The sequence below is a fragment of the Drosophila eugracilis genome, unplaced genomic scaffold (assembly GCF_018153835.1).
Source record: "Drosophila eugracilis isolate 14026-0451.02 unplaced genomic scaffold, ASM1815383v1 contig_2152, whole genome shotgun sequence".
In the NCBI taxonomy this organism is placed as follows: Eukaryota; Metazoa; Arthropoda; class Insecta; order Diptera; family Drosophilidae; genus Drosophila; species Drosophila eugracilis.
The window spans coordinates 1,260,505-1,276,417 of NW_024573036.1; the positions used below are offsets into that span (position 1 = coordinate 1,260,505).

Genomic DNA, 15,913 nt, shown 5'->3' on the forward strand with positions numbered 1-15,913 from the left:
GAATGAGTGACTTAAGTGAGCGGAAACGGCCAGTGCATTTGAGACTCTGGAGGCACTCGTTTTTCTCACTCCCGAGAACGATGTTCCAGAAAATACGAATCGCCTTTCATAAGTCTATTAAGTGAATACCTTAAAAAGACAATATTGCATTCTGGAAACCACCCATACCTTTAAAATGTCACATTATTACTGAGACCAATTCTCATATTTATTTGCATTTGTTAAATAGTTTATAGTTTATAGTTTGCTCATATATAATATGGCTATATATGGCTTAGTTTGAAATATTTTTACTTAAATAGTAGTTCACGTGCTCAAAAAAATTCATGCTCAAAAAAATGTCTTAGCCTATGAAAAAAATTGTCTTAGCCTATGAAAAAAATTTGTTTGGCTCACAGCAACCGCATTTTCAGCAAAGCCTTTAAGTTATTTTTTAATTCGCTGTTCGTTAAACGAAAATATTATTTAGTCCTGACTATTGCCTTGCTCTTAAATACATAATTTTGCTGAAGAATTGCTTTACCTCTAAATTATATGCGACTGTTTTGCTTAATACCTATTAAAAAAAATTTAGTTTTGGAAACGTTTGCTGGTTGATTACATGAATTTTGGGAAATCCTCAGGATGGAGAAAGCTCCTAAAATACATTTGGGAGGTGACTTGAGAGGTTTTTGCTAGGGTAGAGGAACTGTACATAAAAAATACGAAACCGGACGTTAACAAAATAAGACGATCAGTAAGAAGAACACCACAGTGCTTTAACTAGTTATGGATGGACTTAAGTGGTAAATAGGACCATCCATAACATGAGTCAAAGCTGATACCGGGAAACATAAAACACATACACAAAAAAGCTTTCTAAAGACAAAACAACATATATGGAAGAGTCTCCTTGCTTACAAGTCATCCGAGCCAGACATGATCTCCTCGAACAGTGAGTGGGCATTGTCAGTGGCCGATAATCTATCGCCAGCGGCAGAATTACTCCTGGATCCGCCACTGACAAGCTCGTCTACTGTGTCGAGGGCCGAGAAATTGGCCCTTCCCCTACGGGTTCTACTGGTTCTAAACTTTTTGGGCGGCGGCTCGATGACTTCCCTTTCTGGTGGTGGAGGAGCTGGAGGAGGTGGTGGCGAAAGAGATGGCGGTGGTGGGTCAGGCATCGCAGGCGGTGGCATTACATAGGCATACTGGGGAATGGAACCGTTGCCATCGTTGTTTTGCAGCTGAACTCGAATAAAGCCAACAGTGGCTGGATCAACGGGTTTGTTGCCTTGGAAGATATTAAAGCCTAAAAATAGATAGGAGTTAGAAAAGAATCTACAATGCCACAAATGGGCTTACCCTGGTATTCGCCCTTCTCATTCTGGACCAGAACCAAAGGATGCTGTGACTGCTGAAGGTTGTTGAGGGGTACCAAACTTATGCCGTCGCTCGACGAATCCTGCTGTGCTGTGTCTCGACTGTTATCCCCTTGCTGAGGTGGTGCTGCTGGTTTCTCTGATTGTAGCAGCGGCTCTTGTTCTCCTTTCAGGTCCTCAAAACCATCATCGTCATTATCGCTTTCCACATAATCTTCTTTGTGAGGATTTTTGCAACACACGCAATGACATCCAGTGCAACTATTGAAGTTCTTGTAGCACGGACAACGAGAGTTACGGCAGGTGGTAAGAGGATTGGCCGAGCCCGAGATACCGCAGCGGCACTTGGATTTGGTTGGCTTTGCCTTTTCCTTTTCCTCCTTCTCCTTTCCACGAACCTTTCGGAAGGCACTTTTCCCAGATTGAAGTTTTGTCTTGACTTCAGCTTGAGCCGACTCGATTTTAGCAGTTTGAGGGGCTTTCAAGCTACGGGTTCGCTTACGTTTCAGCGGGGCTTCGGGTATGACTTCCTCCTCGAGCTCTACACTTTTGGGAAGCAATGCCGCTTCTTCTTCCTCCTCGGCAGCTGCGTGTAACTCCCCTAAGTCTTTATCCATCTCCTTTTCTTCCTGCCATTCTTCTAGCAGCGGGGTCAACTTTCGCTTAAGAGTAACTGGGTCCTTCTCTGGCTCCTTACTATCCGCTAGCACAGGTGACTGTGAGGTGTGAATATCCGAGTGTGTATTGTTTTCTTCGAACTTCTCACAGTCAACCAAAGCCTCCGTCTGAACTGCAGACTCATTGATCTCTACCATCTCTTCAACAGTAGCCAGAACCTGCTGAGGTTCTTCATCTGGGTGCTCAGTCAATTGAGTAGAGATTTCTTCGGCTTCTTCAACGGATGATACCACAGCCAACTGAGTAGAGGTCACGTCTGCTTCTTCAACAGCAGAGGCAAGCACAGCCACATGGGTGGAGGTTTCAACGGTCTCCTCAACGGCAGCCAGCACAGCCAACTGTGTGGAGTTTCCCATTTGAACGACTTGGCCGATTTGCAGTTCCTGGGGATCGAATGGCGTGGAAGCACCCGTGGGCATAACATATGACACGGCAAAGTTGGTGCTGTTACTGGGAAAGCTAGACACCGAAACGGCCCCAGATAGGTCTACCTGATCAGTCCAAGCGTGATCCATAAAGCCCGATTCCGATGACTCGGTGGCAATCACTATCTGTCCACCGTGGGACAGCAGATCCATGCGAGATCCCGTCGGAAGCAGGGGAAGTGGCGAAAAGTGTCCCTGCTCGGCTGTGGCCGCCGCTTCTGCTTCGATGTCGCTGATGTTGAGGTGCTGATCGTAGGGTAACTCCGGAGTGGTGGCCGCCGTTGTGGGCGGTGTTTCTGCGGGCAGCGACGTGGGCAGTTCCTTGAGGAAGGGAAGATCTGGCTCAGGCAGGAACGTGTCGCCCGTGTCAGAGATATTGGAGCCTTCTCTTATGAATTCCTGGGTAGTCATGGCCGGTAGCTTGATGCGAGACACCAGCGTCTTGCCTACTTCGGGCCTTAGACCACTCAATTGACCAAAAAGCGAGGACTGTAGCAGATGGACGCACAGCGTCTTATAGCATAGCAGTTGGGTGCCCATTATACGATTCTCCTCGTATGTTTTAAAGTCGGAGCACCCCTCGCACTGGGAGCAGTTGGGAAACAGACGTTTTTTACCGCGCAGGCACAGGCGACACACATTGTGCTGACATCGTTTGCCCTTCGGGGAGTAGGGATCGACCAAAAGTTGACAACAGACAACACAGGACAGCAGTTGGCGCAGCTCACCGATCCCGGAGCTCAGCTCGTACACCCGGCGCTTGGAGAGATTCGAGGCGGAGCGCAGCGAGAGGCGCGTAACCTTGAGATAGGCCGACTGGGCCAGCATTGTGGCAATATTTTTATGGCCGAGACTGTACAAACACCGGTGTTTTTGTTTACCACCCCGACGTTGAGACTCCGCTGGCTGACCTGGCCCACGCGGCCTCTTCGGCTACCTGACAGCTCCTTGGCTATTTACCTGCAATACACTGCCTTCTAAACCTTAGTTACACATTCTCAAACCGCGTTAATCCTTGATTTCTCCATTAAATTGAAAATTCACTGGAAATCTCTTGTAGGTTTCACTTAGCAATGACGTACATCCTTAACACTATGTTTCACGTGCAAAAAAAAAAAAAAAATTGGTTGTTTATGTTTGAGTAGTCTCAAGTCATTATTAATGGTTATGCTGTACGGTGTACGCTTGAAAAACAAATAAATTAACAACTAAAAAAAATTTACCCAAGCAATGTTGCTGAGCGAAGCAGTGTGAACACAGCTCGGCAGAGCAATTATACCAACTAATCTGTTTGCATAGCAGCAGTATGGCCTCATCACCGAAACAGCTGATTCCACTGTCCTGCTGATTTATCGTTAATCCAGCTTGCGGTCCTACTAAAAATTTTAACACTAAGTTTTTAAGTAATTATGTGTTTTTTAAGTATTTTCCGTTCTAAGAAATAAGAATCAATTAAATTATTATCCTGCCACCGTTATCGCATATTTCAGGTGAAAGGAAAGCCAGAAAATGCCGGAGCCGCGCAGTCCGATGGCTAGTTTCGCCGAGTCGGTGCTCAATGTCATCGATGGACCCATAACATGGTTCCGTGGTACGTAATCTTCAAGGATTGCCTTCCCTTAAGGGCCTGGGAGTTTCCAGATTCAGTTTAAATAAGTTTCCTTTGACCAGCGAACGGAAAAAGTGGAAAAAACTCCAGGCAATTACATAATGACATAACCTCAATACTCAGGGCATTTGTTTTTGTTTACACTGCATTGCTAATGCTAAAATTGATAATGCTAAATTTTAAATTGTGTTGTGGTTTTACCAGGATATGGTTTTAATATTAAGAAAAAATTCCCGCAATAAAACGTACACAGTTAAAAAATAAATACGAAGAGCGATGAAGATATATTTTAAATTCCGAATGTTTTTGATATTTGAGTACCTGTCGCTAGTGCTATTAATGTTAATTAATGTTATTTATATTAAAATGATTATTCTTTAAAAAATAATTTATAAATACTTTCAGAGAGCATTGTGGAGCCTAACCAGCAGAAGCAGAACTGGTACCACCAGCGTTTCCGCCGTGTTCCGACAATCGATCAGTGCTATACGGACGATGCAGTCTGCCGATTCGAGGCCGATCAGCAGTTCCGCCGGGATCGCATGGTTGACAACGAGATCGTGAACATTCTGCGCCAGCGCTTTGAGGATTGTACCCTCTACGAGGCCCCCGATCACATTGTTAAGTGCAAGCCGCTGCTGGAACAGTACGAGAAGGCCACCGAGAACTGGTTTATCAAGTGTAAGTGGAATTCTTATGTTTCAAAAATAAAACACCAACTCACCAAAATCATTTCTTTTCAGATGGCGACTTGGGAGGCTATGCCAATGCCAAGACCGCTTATATGAAGCAGAAGCATCGCCTGATCTGGGAGCGTCGTCACGGGCCCGTGGGCAGTGGCATGAAGGAGGAGGCCGCTCATTAAAATCTGCTTTTATGTGCCCAAAGTGCCGATCTGAGCTGATGTTTTCTAGTTTCATTATCCGTTATAACTAAATATACATGCCCTGAAATCGTAATCCCAAGGATGTGTAAGACTTTGTTTCTGTGAAAGCTACATATATCACCTAGTAGAGTAGAAGGGTGTAAGAGGAACTTACCATACATTCCTCATCAGAATTATTAGACCAATTGATGAGGCCATGTCTGTTCTAATAAAAGTGGAAATTAAAGCCATTTGTGTATTCTTTTTATACATCAGTTAAGTCATTCTTTTAATTAAAATAATTATATTTTTTGATAAAATGTTAGCTAACTTAAACACTATTTCAGACAATAAATTCTCAATAGGGAAACAGTCGTGAACGTTTATTAGGCCTGTCTTCAGTTCGTAAAATGTATTATTTTGTATGCGATTTAATTAAGTTTTCAGCAATATTCAATGCATTCGTGAAAATTTCATTACAGAGCTAGCCATTATAATATTTAAAGGTAATTGTGTAAAGGTCTTTCTTTTTCTAAAATTCAACTAATAATTTCTGAGTTCAGCTAATCGAAACTAGTGGCTTGTTCATGAGACTCTTTTTGAGCTTGGCTAGAGCACTATTTCCGGCCTTACCATCTCCTGGTTTCTTGTCCTTATTTTTAGGGCCCAAGGGAATCATTGTTGTATCTATCAGCTTGCGCCGGAAGCCTTTGTAGAACTGCAGCACCTGAGGATTGGCCCACACTTGCTTGGCGTCAAAGTCCAGAATTCTAATGGACTGAAGGGACTTGGCCCGGGATAGGGCCACGTAAGCCTGGCCAGCCTCAAATACTTTTGACAGGGACATCTCCACGCAATCGAGTGTTAGGCCTTGACTTTTGTGTATTGAAAATGCCCAGGCTAATTTCAATGGAACCTGGCGACGTGTGACGAGACTACCTGTGGCGGTTTTGATGATCCACTTCTCGTGCTTGCACACATATTCCTGGTTGTTTTTAAATCTAACTACTGGTAGATCCTTATCCATTCTAACAACTACTCCACGAGCTCCATTTACAAGACCATTGGCTATGTTAATATTTTTGAGCAGCATCACTTGGGCGTTTATCTTAAGGTATAATTGAGAGGGAGCCTGAACCTGTTGATCTAATGTCTTGGTCATGCCTGCATCAGAATCCTCAGACTTGAATAAAACCTTATCTCCCTGAAGGTTTTCCAACTTGGACTCGTTAATGGAGTTAGCATCGTTTGTGTGGGAGCAGAGTTGAGTGGCCAAAATGCCATTTCCCTCGATTTTCTGCTTGGAAGTGGCTGTCAGTCGATTAGTTATGGAATCATTTACATGTCCAATTCGAAGGTGATTCAGAATCTTTACAAACTCTGGATCCGATTGTCGATGCACTTGCTTCAGTTCGAAGACACACTGGATGCAGGTTTCCCAGGCGCTGGACTGGAAGCAGAAGCGCTGTTGGGGCGTCGCAGTGGGCCCTGCTCCGACATCCGACTTAATAACTGGAGGAAGTTGAAGGAAATCGCCACAGAGGATCAGCTGGATGCCGCCGAAAGGACGATCATTGCGACGAATGTGACGGGCAACGGCTTCGATTTTCTGTGTAGAGATAAATTAAAGAATAAAGACGATTAATTTGGTAGAGAACGCCCTAAAGGTATAAAATGAAGCTTTGTTTTTTTACCTAACCGATTTAAAACTAAAGAAATACCTCAAAGAACTGTCCGTCCACCATAGAGATCTCATCAATAATCAGTCGCTTGCACTTCCTCCAGGTTTGGGCACTTACGGGTCTGGAGGCCAGCTCCAAACACCTTTGCATTGTGGCGTCTCCTCCTCCTATTCCCGCAAAGGCATGCAAAGTGGTGCCACCAATCAAGCATGCTGCCACTCCTGTAGAGGCTGTTGCCACTGTTCCATCAGGCGGCAAGGCCGATATGATTCTTCGAAGCAGAAAACTCTTGCCAGTGCCCGCAGAGCCGGTGAAGAATACATTTTTTCCTGAGGTACAGGCCCGCAGAACCTCCATTTGCTCCTCACTCAGCCTTAGGGACTCATCGGTGGCCGTTTGATATAGTTTCTTAGCTGCTGGCATGCTGCTCTTGTCCCTCTCTTCCTTGAGCTCATCGAATCTTCGTTTTTTGGCGCCCTGAGGCGACGGAGTGGTCACCGACCCTTTGGACAGCAAACCCGCCCTTTTTGCGCGCCAAAATCATCTCAGCCGTAGTGACCGGAGAAACATCTTCAAAGCTGCTGGGTTTTCCAGACAGCAAATGCTCGCGAAGTTTTTTCTGCAAGGAGGCATCATCCGGCTGAGATCCTCCTTCGGTTCCGTTCATTTTAATAAATATCGTCCTCAGGAAGAACATAAGAGTGCCCGGCGGAGCATTGGACAAGTATATGGTGCAGTTCTCCGCCTTAAAGTTAAAGGTGGCCTTGCCTTCGGACATGAACTTCTTGTGCACCATGAGATCCTTTAGTTTGAACTTGAGCGGCTTTAATTTCTCCGGCGTCACCTCCACAAACAATTCCCGCAGATCATTCCGCACAAGACGCAAAGTGGCCGTTTTGTAGGCCAGTTTTCGACCCGTAATGCCTACAGAATTGGTCCACTGCATGTTCACCGCACACGTGAGCACTGCGTCATTGATATCCATAGTCGTATTACCTTGGGTTTAGTCAGTTCTAATTTAAATCAAAGTTTAAAATTTAAAAAACTCAAACACACTTCCATGCGCTTGATAGCCGATTGTCCAAGCGACATTAGAGTGAAAACGATCGATATCACTTAGAGTGCGTTGTGTGACCGCAAGTTGATCGTGCAAAAATATCGTATAAACATTGCAATCCTTCAGATAGCTAAGTTACTTTCCAATTGGATATATTCGTTGACGGATATCTAAGTTCCTTTCCAGTTAGTTAAGTTCTTTTTTAGCTGGGACTCAAGCCCCATTTCATTTTACATTTGAATGTCAAACTGTGTGTAATGGGTAGGCCACGAATACTAATTCATTGTATATAAAGTAAACTAATATTCATTTAGATTGGAGCTACATTAACTGAAGAGCGCTATGAATGTGGATCTGAAATTCATTGTGCGCCTTCTGCTGGCTGTCCTTTTCTGTTCCTTAATATCCACGATTTTAATGGGCAACCAGATACACAGAAGAATAGTGGATACCGTGGTGGACAAAATAAATCAAAAGGAAGTTGGTCCTAAAACAACAAGGCAGCTATCAAATAGACAGATTCCTCGGGAAATTTCCTCACATATAGCATCCTTATCCCAAAATGAACTGGATGTTTTGAAAATCCAGCGACATGTAAAGTTTAGTTTACCAAAACAAGAAGCTGTCAAGAATTGGCACGATCCACTCTCTATGAATAATGATAAAGTTAGAATAGGATTAGGTGAGCAGGGAACCCCCGCTGAATTACCAAATGCCAAAGAAATGGATGTGATGGGCACCTATTATGGAGACCATGGTTTCAATGCCAAACTCTCCGATCACATTTCATTAAAAAGAGCCTTGCCGGATATCAGACCTTTGGGGTGAGTTCTTAGACATATAAAAGAGCTTTCATTAAATTTAACAGAGTTTAATTAACCTCAGGTGCCATAATCAAAAGTATTTACAGAGGCTACCCAACGTGACTGTCATTATCGCTTTTCATAATGAACGCCTCAGCGTGCTGCTAAGATCAGTAACTAGCATTATTAACCGCTCTCCTCCGGAGCTGCTTAAGCAGATTGTCCTCGTTGATGGTGATAGTGAGCTAATGGACTTGGGACCAGATCTAGAGGACTTTGTGGCACCGCACTCCAAACTAATCAAGATACTGAGACTTACAGGGCGACATGGCCTCAGTAAGGCGAGGGTAGAAGGAGCCAAAATTGCCACCTGTCAAGTTTTGGTCTTTCTGGATTCCCACATCGAAGTCAATACTAATTGGGTTGGTACTCGAATCCAAATTCAAATTTATTAATAATTTATTTCATTGTTTAGCTACCTCCCCTGTTGGAACCTATAGTTGTAAATCGGAATATAGTCACCGGTCCCATTTTGGACAAAATCTCAGACAAGACTTTTGAGTACACGAAGTCTAACTCTCTGACCCGTTCCGGATTTAATTGGTTACTTAAGGTTAAGGAACTACCAGTTTTTCCCGAGGATGAAGACCTTGGTTTTGCGCCGTACCGCACCCCTCTGTTAGTAGGCCCAATGGCCATCGATAAGAACTTCTTCTGGAATCTTGGCGGTTATGATGAAGGGCAGTTCGAGATGAGTTTTAAGATTTGGATGTGTGGCGGTATGTCACTATACGTTCCCTGCTCCCGAGTGGGTCACATAAACAAAGCACCAGTGCTACCGAAGTCGAGACAACGGAATTACAATAGTCTGGCCAGGGTGAGTGAGGAATCCCATATTGAATATCCCAATTCCATACAAAAATCTTACCTAGAACAACAAACGAGTGGCTGAGGTGTGGATGGATGAGTACAAGAAACACCTTTACGACTCAAACCCCGAACTTTATAAGAAAACAAACCCAGGATCCCTAACCAAATTAAAAACCCTAAGAAAGACCTTGAAATGCAAGTCCTTTGATTGGTACATGAACAAAGTGGCTCCAGACTTCCTAGAAAAATATCCTGTTGTCGATCTACCGATCATTTTCTCGGGAGCCATCGAAAGTGTTGCCTTTCCCGGCTTCTGCGTGGACTCTCTGGATCGAAAACACAAGAAACCAGTGGTCCTCTCCCGCTGCACAGGGAATAGTACGAATCCTTCGGAGTTTCAAAACTGGTTCCTAACACGAAACTATGAGATTCGACTGACCAAGAGTAAAGATGATTGCCTGGAAGCTCAGGGCATTAAAACAAAGTCTGTGTGGCTCTTTCACTGCCACGGCTACGGTGGAAATCAGTACTGGTTGTACAACCGCCGCTATCAGTGGTTCCAGCAGGGCCAAATGTGGGTATGGTGCCTGGAGGCCAATTTGACCATCGGTCAGGAAGTTGGCCAGGTGCTATCCAATAATGTTTGCAATGAAAACAATGCAAAGCAGCAGTGGAAGCTGGGAAAAGTCCAGTTTCTAAGAGATTAATTTAAATATTAATAAACCAATAAAAAAATATTCAAACATTTTGTAACATTTGAAAACAGCGATTTTAAGCACTTTAAGTAATCTGAATTTCCAGGGCTTCGACGTTTTTTTCAATACATACCTCTAGTTCCGAAAATACCTTAGTAGATGTCGCCACCGTAACGCGCGCTTCGGTAATTTGAATTCGCATGCGGAGATGTTTAGTTTGTTATTGTTCTTCTCGCCCGACTTTTTCTCAGGTGAGTGCGGGTCTGCTTCTTACACGTCACCGGGCAGCCGACTAGTCTGCCACTGATTGATAGTGGAGAAGTGTGTTTTTGGCCAACCGAAAATCGAACTTACTCCGTCGCCTTATCGCCGAATTTCCTCACTCCATTTGCGAGGTTCCCAATTACACTAATGGCTGTGCTTTTTTGCCAGGTGTCACCAGACTGCCAGGTAGGTGCTCCTCCGCTGCACCGCCATGCGAGCAGTCAGCGCTTTGGACTTCCGCCGGCAAGACGTCCATATGGCCATGAAGAAAAGATATGTGAAGCGCCTCGTGCGCAAGGTGATCCTGTATTTGATGGTCATCGTCACCGTTTCCCTGGTCACCACTATGATAGTCGAGCGGCGGATGCGAAAGTCCGAGGAAGCGGAAGAAAAACTCGACCCGAATGGGGATCCTATAACGCCCGTTTTCAGGGCTGCTAATATACATCCCACCCGGAAGGCCCCACGGCCTCCGTATCAGGATCGCAACTCAGTAGTCGAGCTGCCCAAAAGTGAGAAGCGTCAGGGTTTCCAGCTTCCGGAACCGAAAGGAGAGCGCAAGGATTGGCACGACTACGCTGCCATGGAAGCGGATAGAAAGCGAACCGGGTTAGGTGAGCACGGAGAAGCTGGAAAAATCGAAAATCCCGAAGAAAAGCATCTGGAAACCGAGATCTACGAGATGAACGGCTTCAACGGCCTCTTGTCTGATCGAATCTCCGTGAATCGATCTGTGCCGGATGTCAGACTTGAGGCGTGAGTATATCCCTAGAAAAGTATTTCCAGATAGGTATTGTATAACTCTCTCTATATCTCTGTAGGTGTAAGTCCCGGAAGTACTTGGCAAAGTTACCCGACATCAGTGTGGTCTTTATCTTCTTCAACGAGCACTTCAATACCTTGCTGAGATCCATCTATAGTGTAATAAATCGCACTCCACCGGAATTACTGAAGCAAATTGTCCTCGTGGACGATGGTAGCGAGTGGGAGAACTTAAAGAAGCCCTTAGATGATTACGTGGAGAAACATTTTCCGCATCTAGTCACCGTAGTTCGAAATCCGGAGAGACGAGGGCTGATTGGAGCGAGAATAGCAGGAGCCAAAGTGGCCATCGGGAAAGTAATGGTCTTCTTTGACTCTCACATCGAAGTTAACTACAATTGGGTAAGGTGTAGTCTTTAGATACTTTAGTTTCAAATTATATTACGAACTCTAAACTTTTCAGCTTCCTCCCTTAATCGAACCGATTGCCATTAATCCAAAGATCTCCACGTGCCCCATTGTGGATGTCATCATGCATGGTGACTTCTCTTATTCAGGTGGATATCAGACAGGAGCTCGAGGCGGTTTCGATTGGAAATTTTACTATAAACAATTGCCTGTTCTACCCGAGGATGCTGCGGACAATTCCATGCCCTACCGAAGTCCCGTGATGATGGGCGGTTTGTTTCGCCATCAACACGGACTTCTTCTGGAACCTTGGTGGCTATGACGATCAGTTGGACATATGGGGCGGGGAGCAGTACGAGTTGAGCTTTAAGATCTGGATGTGTGGCGGCATGCTGCTGGATGTTCCCTGCTCCAGGGTAGCGCACATTTTCCGAGGACCCATGAAACCAAGGGGCAATCCAAGGGGACACAACTTTGTGGCCAAGGTGGGGTGTACTTATCTGAATCAAGATAATATGTTAATATTACGTTTTTTAGAACCATAAACGAGTGGCGGAGGTTTGGATGGATGAGTATAAGGAATATGTGTACACCCGAGATCCGGAGACCTACAAAAACCTGGATGCCGGAGATCTGACTCGCCAGAAAGCAATTAGGGAGCAGCTGAAGTGTAAGAGCTTCCACTGGTACATGACGGAGGTGGCTGCCGACTTTCTCGAAAAATTCCCGCCTGTAGAGCCACCATCCTATGCCTCCGGCGCCATTCAAAACTTGGCCAATCCGATTTACTGCCTGGATAACATGGGCAACGAAAAAGATGCGGCGGTGGGAATGTTCAGCTGTGCGGATAACAAAACCCATCCCCAACACAATCAGTTCTGGGAGCTCTCCATCCATCGAGATCTGAGAATGAAGAATTTCGAATCAGTGTGCCTGGATGCCCATGAGCCACTGCCCAATACCACCGTTTGGTTGTGGAACTGCCACAGCCAGGGTGGCAACCAGTTTTGGTACTACGACAGGGATAACCAGTGGTTGGTCCACGGAGAAAGTGGCGACCGCTGCTTGGAGGGATTTGTAGAGAACGGCAATGCCAAAGTCGTCCTCAATCGCTGCGAAAGGAACAACGATCGCCAGCGCTGGCAGTTCGGATTCGTGAACCACACCATGATGGACGATTTCTACAAGGGATTGAAGTAGTCATCTTTTTAAAATAAACCACTCCCTTTTAAGTAACTACAGCCACATGTCGATCGGATAAGTTCGGAGACCTCGATCGTCACGGGTTTAGTTCATTGATCGTTGTGAAGGTTTCAGAAAAAGTTCGCCAAGTAAATTCCATTTTTCCATTAATTCTTGCCCCATGCATTATTGATATACATATGGTAGCGGAAAGTGAAAGATCTGGACGGTCAGATCGCAATCGGACCGAAGATTCTGTCCGATCGGAAGCCACAAATTCAGCTCTTTATTTGCGGTCTATACACTGTCTTTAGGTATTAACAATTTGAAGAGATATAAATTAAATTTTCGAAAATGAAACAGACTTGAATGTTAATAAATGTGTATAAAACTATCAAATCCGTGGGTATAGGTATAATACTTTGTAATTATTATATTTTTTTTATTTTTCAGATAGAGCATCTAAAACTGTCTGTGGCATCCCATTTCTCATGATTACATTTTTCGACTGTCGCAAACCTTATCGCCGGGGCTGTTGAACTTTCTACAAAAGAGAAAGAGGAGTCGAGAAGTGGTGGCAGACGGCAGATGGCAGATAGACTAGAGGAGTTCCCATCCCTCTGGAGTCTCGGAACCCCTCGAATCCAGACTCTTTGCTTAGCTGATGTAATTTAAGACGCAAATTACGCGATTGTCCCAGGAGAGGACGAAGATCGAAGATCCCTGAATGAGCAGGCAATGACTTAGCGTCAAGCTGTCTCGATCTGGGTTGGCTTTATCCTTATCTATGCAGGTCATTATCTTCCAGACATAAGCACATGCTAATTTATAGACAGCGTGCTGTTGTTTTGGTTATTTCCTCTGATTTTTTCTCAGCCTTTTTTCATATTTTGTGAATAAACAAAGTCAAATGATTTGATTTTTTGGCCAACGCGACGTCGATGCCGCTTCTCATCCGAATTCACAGAATGTGGGTCATCGACGTCAACAGAGATGCGGGATGTGATCGATGTGGGTCTTTTCAGCGTCTAGAGATGCCCTCTTTGAAGGCAGTTGGTCTTGTTAGGAGGGGTTTTGTTAATGCAATAATCTTGATACTTGCTTAAAGTTTCTATATTATAGATGATTATGCAATATTTTCTTGGAAACTTATTTACTACCAAATATCATACATTTAGTTTCCATTTTAAGTATCCAATGGCTGTAGTAATGATGGCGCCTATGGGAAATGTTTAGTTCTGTCCCTATCTTGACGTTTGAATATTTTAAAATTTATAATCTCAGATTATTATTCCACAAGTCGTTCTCGTTGACTTCGCTTGTCGTAACCTATAGAGCATCCACATATCGTTAGCCCGCCGTTTATTTGTTTACGCTCTTCGTTATATTCGCCATAGCCGAAAAATAAAAACAAGTTGGTTCGTCGGGCTCATTCACAACTATCGCAGACTCGTTTAGAAATAGATCCCACGAGTGGTAATGACCCACCGCGTAGCACGCAAGCGGATGGTGCAATTTCATCAGCCACCCCGAAAACGGATTTCATCCGAATTTCACTATATGTCACCTCTGCCCGGCGGAGAGAAGGCACACCCCTCCGGCGCTTAGAGAACCGGCTAAGAATATTTCAAGACGCATTTTCACTTGGCTGCAACGCAATAGGAAAACTTACTGCCATCTCTTTCTGGGCGACTATCTGCTTCTCTCTCTGCGCAGGTACTTTGTATCTGATGAAACCGAAAGCGAAATCCGAACTGGTTCTTCGAGGGTTGATAAGCCCTAATGGCAGTGGAAGTGGCAGAGAAGAGCCCGTCTCTCACCCAAAAAATGTATAAACATATCTCCCGGCACGTAGGGCGGTTTAATGCTGTGGACTACGTGCTAGATGACACGGCATAATTCTCAGCGATTTTTAGGTTCTCGCTCCCTTGTTTACCGTTTGCTTTTTGGGGGTCAGTTGGCACTTAGCTAACTCCACCCCCTAACATGTAATTGATGGATGTGGGTCACGCTTTCCTTACATACTTATGGAAATCTTTCAAGGTCTGCAAAGCTTTCCCTGTTTATCCATCATAAATATTAGCACGCTTAAGTGTTGACCTTGTGCGGATTTCTAGGTGGGCGCCACCTCTTGTCCCACATCGAGATCGTTGTAGATCAACACACGTGGCCACCTTACGTTAACCCCACATCCCTCAAGGTGGCCCGTGGCCAAAAGCGAATTACGTCGAATCGTGGGCGCCGACGCAAGCAAAAGTTCCTTTGCCACTATTTACATGCGTCCAACGATTAAAAATCGTCAACATCGCCCCCGCATGGCGAAACTGCTCGTGCCTCCTCTTAGGAGCACCCTGTCATTGCTACGATCAGTGGGTATATCAGTTATATCGAATCTTACCTACCTTAACCTTAACTCAGAAACTGTTGGGAATGCGTGCCCCAAGAAGAATAGGGTTAGATATTAGTCTTATAAGTTTAACATATAGTAAAGGTATGTCAACAGATACTTGTTTAAGTTTTAGGATAATACCTCAGGCAGTGCTATCGTAATGGTTCATTAAATGGATGTCTTCAACTTAATTACGTTTTAGCTTTCTTTGCATTGCCTTGTAATTTTAGAATTAAACAAAAACAATTTCATAGACTTGTTTTACCATAGCAAAGCATATTTCTTTCCTGCATACCTTTTAACTTTCTCTGTTACTTATTTTTAAACGTTGAATGCCTCTGAAAAACCAACTACTGAGTATCTCGTAGCCGAAAACCCCCTGTAAATAATCGAACTCTGAATTTATATGCTCTCTGAGTACGAGCATGCATGGGAATACACTGAGAACCTACGTCAACGTTTGCCGGCGACGTGTCGTTATGCTAATTGATAGAATTTCGTGAAAATGAGTGCAAAATAATGGCCGCATGGAGGGCAGGCAGTGCTTCCCGAAATTCCCCGGAACACCTACAGAGATCCATTGATAACATCTCACTTGCACCTGAGTCATCACATTTCCCCAGCAAGATCGATAATAGAGGTTTTTTCAGAAAAGAATGCGATTGCCGTTTTGTATTGCTGGCCAACTTGTTTACCAATAATATTGCCGTGCATTAAACAATAACAAATGGCTAAAGATAAACAAGAGCTCAAGGCGAGAAGCCCCTCAAGACACCCAACCCCCGCTCCCCCGGCAATCTTCGGAAACGTCTGAGGTGTGCAGCGGTCTCTCGTCTGCTGTGCAACAACAACAGCAAGAACAA

At 44.5% G+C, this 15,913-nt stretch overlaps 5 protein-coding genes across 5 annotated transcripts; 3 read left to right on the forward strand and 2 right to left on the reverse strand.

Annotated features, from left to right (window-relative positions):
• Positions 1-13: 13 nt before the first annotated feature.
• Positions 14-3,758, reverse strand: LOC108110751 (E3 ubiquitin-protein ligase msl-2). Its single transcript, XM_017219960.2, has 3 exons — positions 3,688-3,758; positions 1,345-3,556; positions 14-1,291 (listed from the first exon to the last, which is right to left on the reverse strand). Exons 2-3 carry the CDS (start codon positions 3,290-3,292, stop codon positions 897-899), a joined length of 2,343 nt encoding a protein of 780 aa, XP_017075449.2. The 5' UTR covers positions 3,293-3,556; positions 3,688-3,758; the 3' UTR covers positions 14-896.
• Positions 3,759-3,772: 14 nt separating this feature from the next.
• Positions 3,773-5,032, forward strand: LOC108110755 (NADH dehydrogenase [ubiquinone] 1 beta subcomplex subunit 10). Its single transcript, XM_017219964.2, has 4 exons — positions 3,773-3,867; positions 3,955-4,055; positions 4,479-4,754; positions 4,817-5,032. The coding sequence occupies exons 2-4, from the start codon at positions 3,974-3,976 to the stop codon at positions 4,936-4,938; spliced, it is 480 nt and encodes a 159-aa protein (XP_017075453.1). The 5' UTR covers positions 3,773-3,867; positions 3,955-3,973; the 3' UTR covers positions 4,939-5,032.
• A 165-nt stretch (positions 5,033-5,197) lies between these two features.
• LOC108110752 (ATP-dependent DNA helicase PIF1) lies at positions 5,198-7,726 on the reverse strand. The gene is given in 3 exon segments (XM_017219961.2): positions 5,198-6,547; positions 6,660-7,142; positions 7,144-7,726. Coding segments are annotated over 3 exon segments (1,995 nt in total). The 5' UTR covers positions 7,606-7,726; the 3' UTR covers positions 5,198-5,497.
• Positions 7,727-8,019: 293 nt separating this feature from the next.
• Positions 8,020-10,113, forward strand: LOC108110615 (putative polypeptide N-acetylgalactosaminyltransferase 10). The gene is made up of 4 exons (XM_017219714.2): positions 8,020-8,501; positions 8,563-8,902; positions 8,956-9,357; positions 9,413-10,113. The coding sequence occupies exons 1-4, from the start codon at positions 8,020-8,022 to the stop codon at positions 10,055-10,057; spliced, it is 1,869 nt and encodes a 622-aa protein (XP_017075203.1). The 3' UTR covers positions 10,058-10,113.
• Positions 10,114-10,490: 377 nt separating this feature from the next.
• LOC108111230 (N-acetylgalactosaminyltransferase 4) lies at positions 10,491-13,055 on the forward strand. The gene is given in 5 exon segments (XM_017220632.2): positions 10,491-11,065; positions 11,131-11,473; positions 11,535-11,756; positions 11,758-11,964; positions 12,017-13,055. Coding segments are annotated over 5 exon segments (1,980 nt in total). The 5' UTR covers positions 10,491-10,520; the 3' UTR covers positions 12,680-13,055.
• The last annotated feature ends 2,858 nt before the right edge of the window (positions 13,056-15,913 follow it).

What these genes read in the sequence shown, in the direction of transcription:
- LOC108110751 (XM_017219960.2), bottom strand. Translation starts at nt 3,292, where the DNA reads ATGCTGGCCCAGTCGGCCTATCTCAAGGTTACGCGCCTCTCGCTGCGC. An exon ending in TGAGAAGGGCGAATACCAGG is followed by an intron (nt 1,292 to 1,344) that starts GTAAGCCCATTT and finishes ATCTATTTTTAG; the next exon opens with GCTTTAATATCTTCCAAGGC.
- LOC108110755 (XM_017219964.2), top strand. Translation starts at nt 3,974, where the DNA reads ATGCCGGAGCCGCGCAGTCCGATGGCTAGTTTCGCCGAGTCGGTGCTC. An exon ending in ACCCATAACATGGTTCCGTG is followed by an intron (nt 4,056 to 4,478) that starts GTACGTAATCTT and finishes AAATACTTTCAG; the next exon opens with AGAGCATTGTGGAGCCTAAC. An exon ending in CGAGAACTGGTTTATCAAGT is followed by an intron (nt 4,755 to 4,816) that starts GTAAGTGGAATT and finishes ATTTCTTTTCAG; the next exon opens with ATGGCGACTTGGGAGGCTAT.
- LOC108110615 (XM_017219714.2), top strand. Translation starts at nt 8,020, where the DNA reads ATGAATGTGGATCTGAAATTCATTGTGCGCCTTCTGCTGGCTGTCCTT. An exon ending in CCGGATATCAGACCTTTGGG is followed by an intron (nt 8,502 to 8,562) that starts GTGAGTTCTTAG and finishes AATTAACCTCAG; the next exon opens with GTGCCATAATCAAAAGTATT. An exon ending in ATTACAATAGTCTGGCCAGG is followed by an intron (nt 9,358 to 9,412) that starts GTGAGTGAGGAA and finishes AATCTTACCTAG; the next exon opens with AACAACAAACGAGTGGCTGA.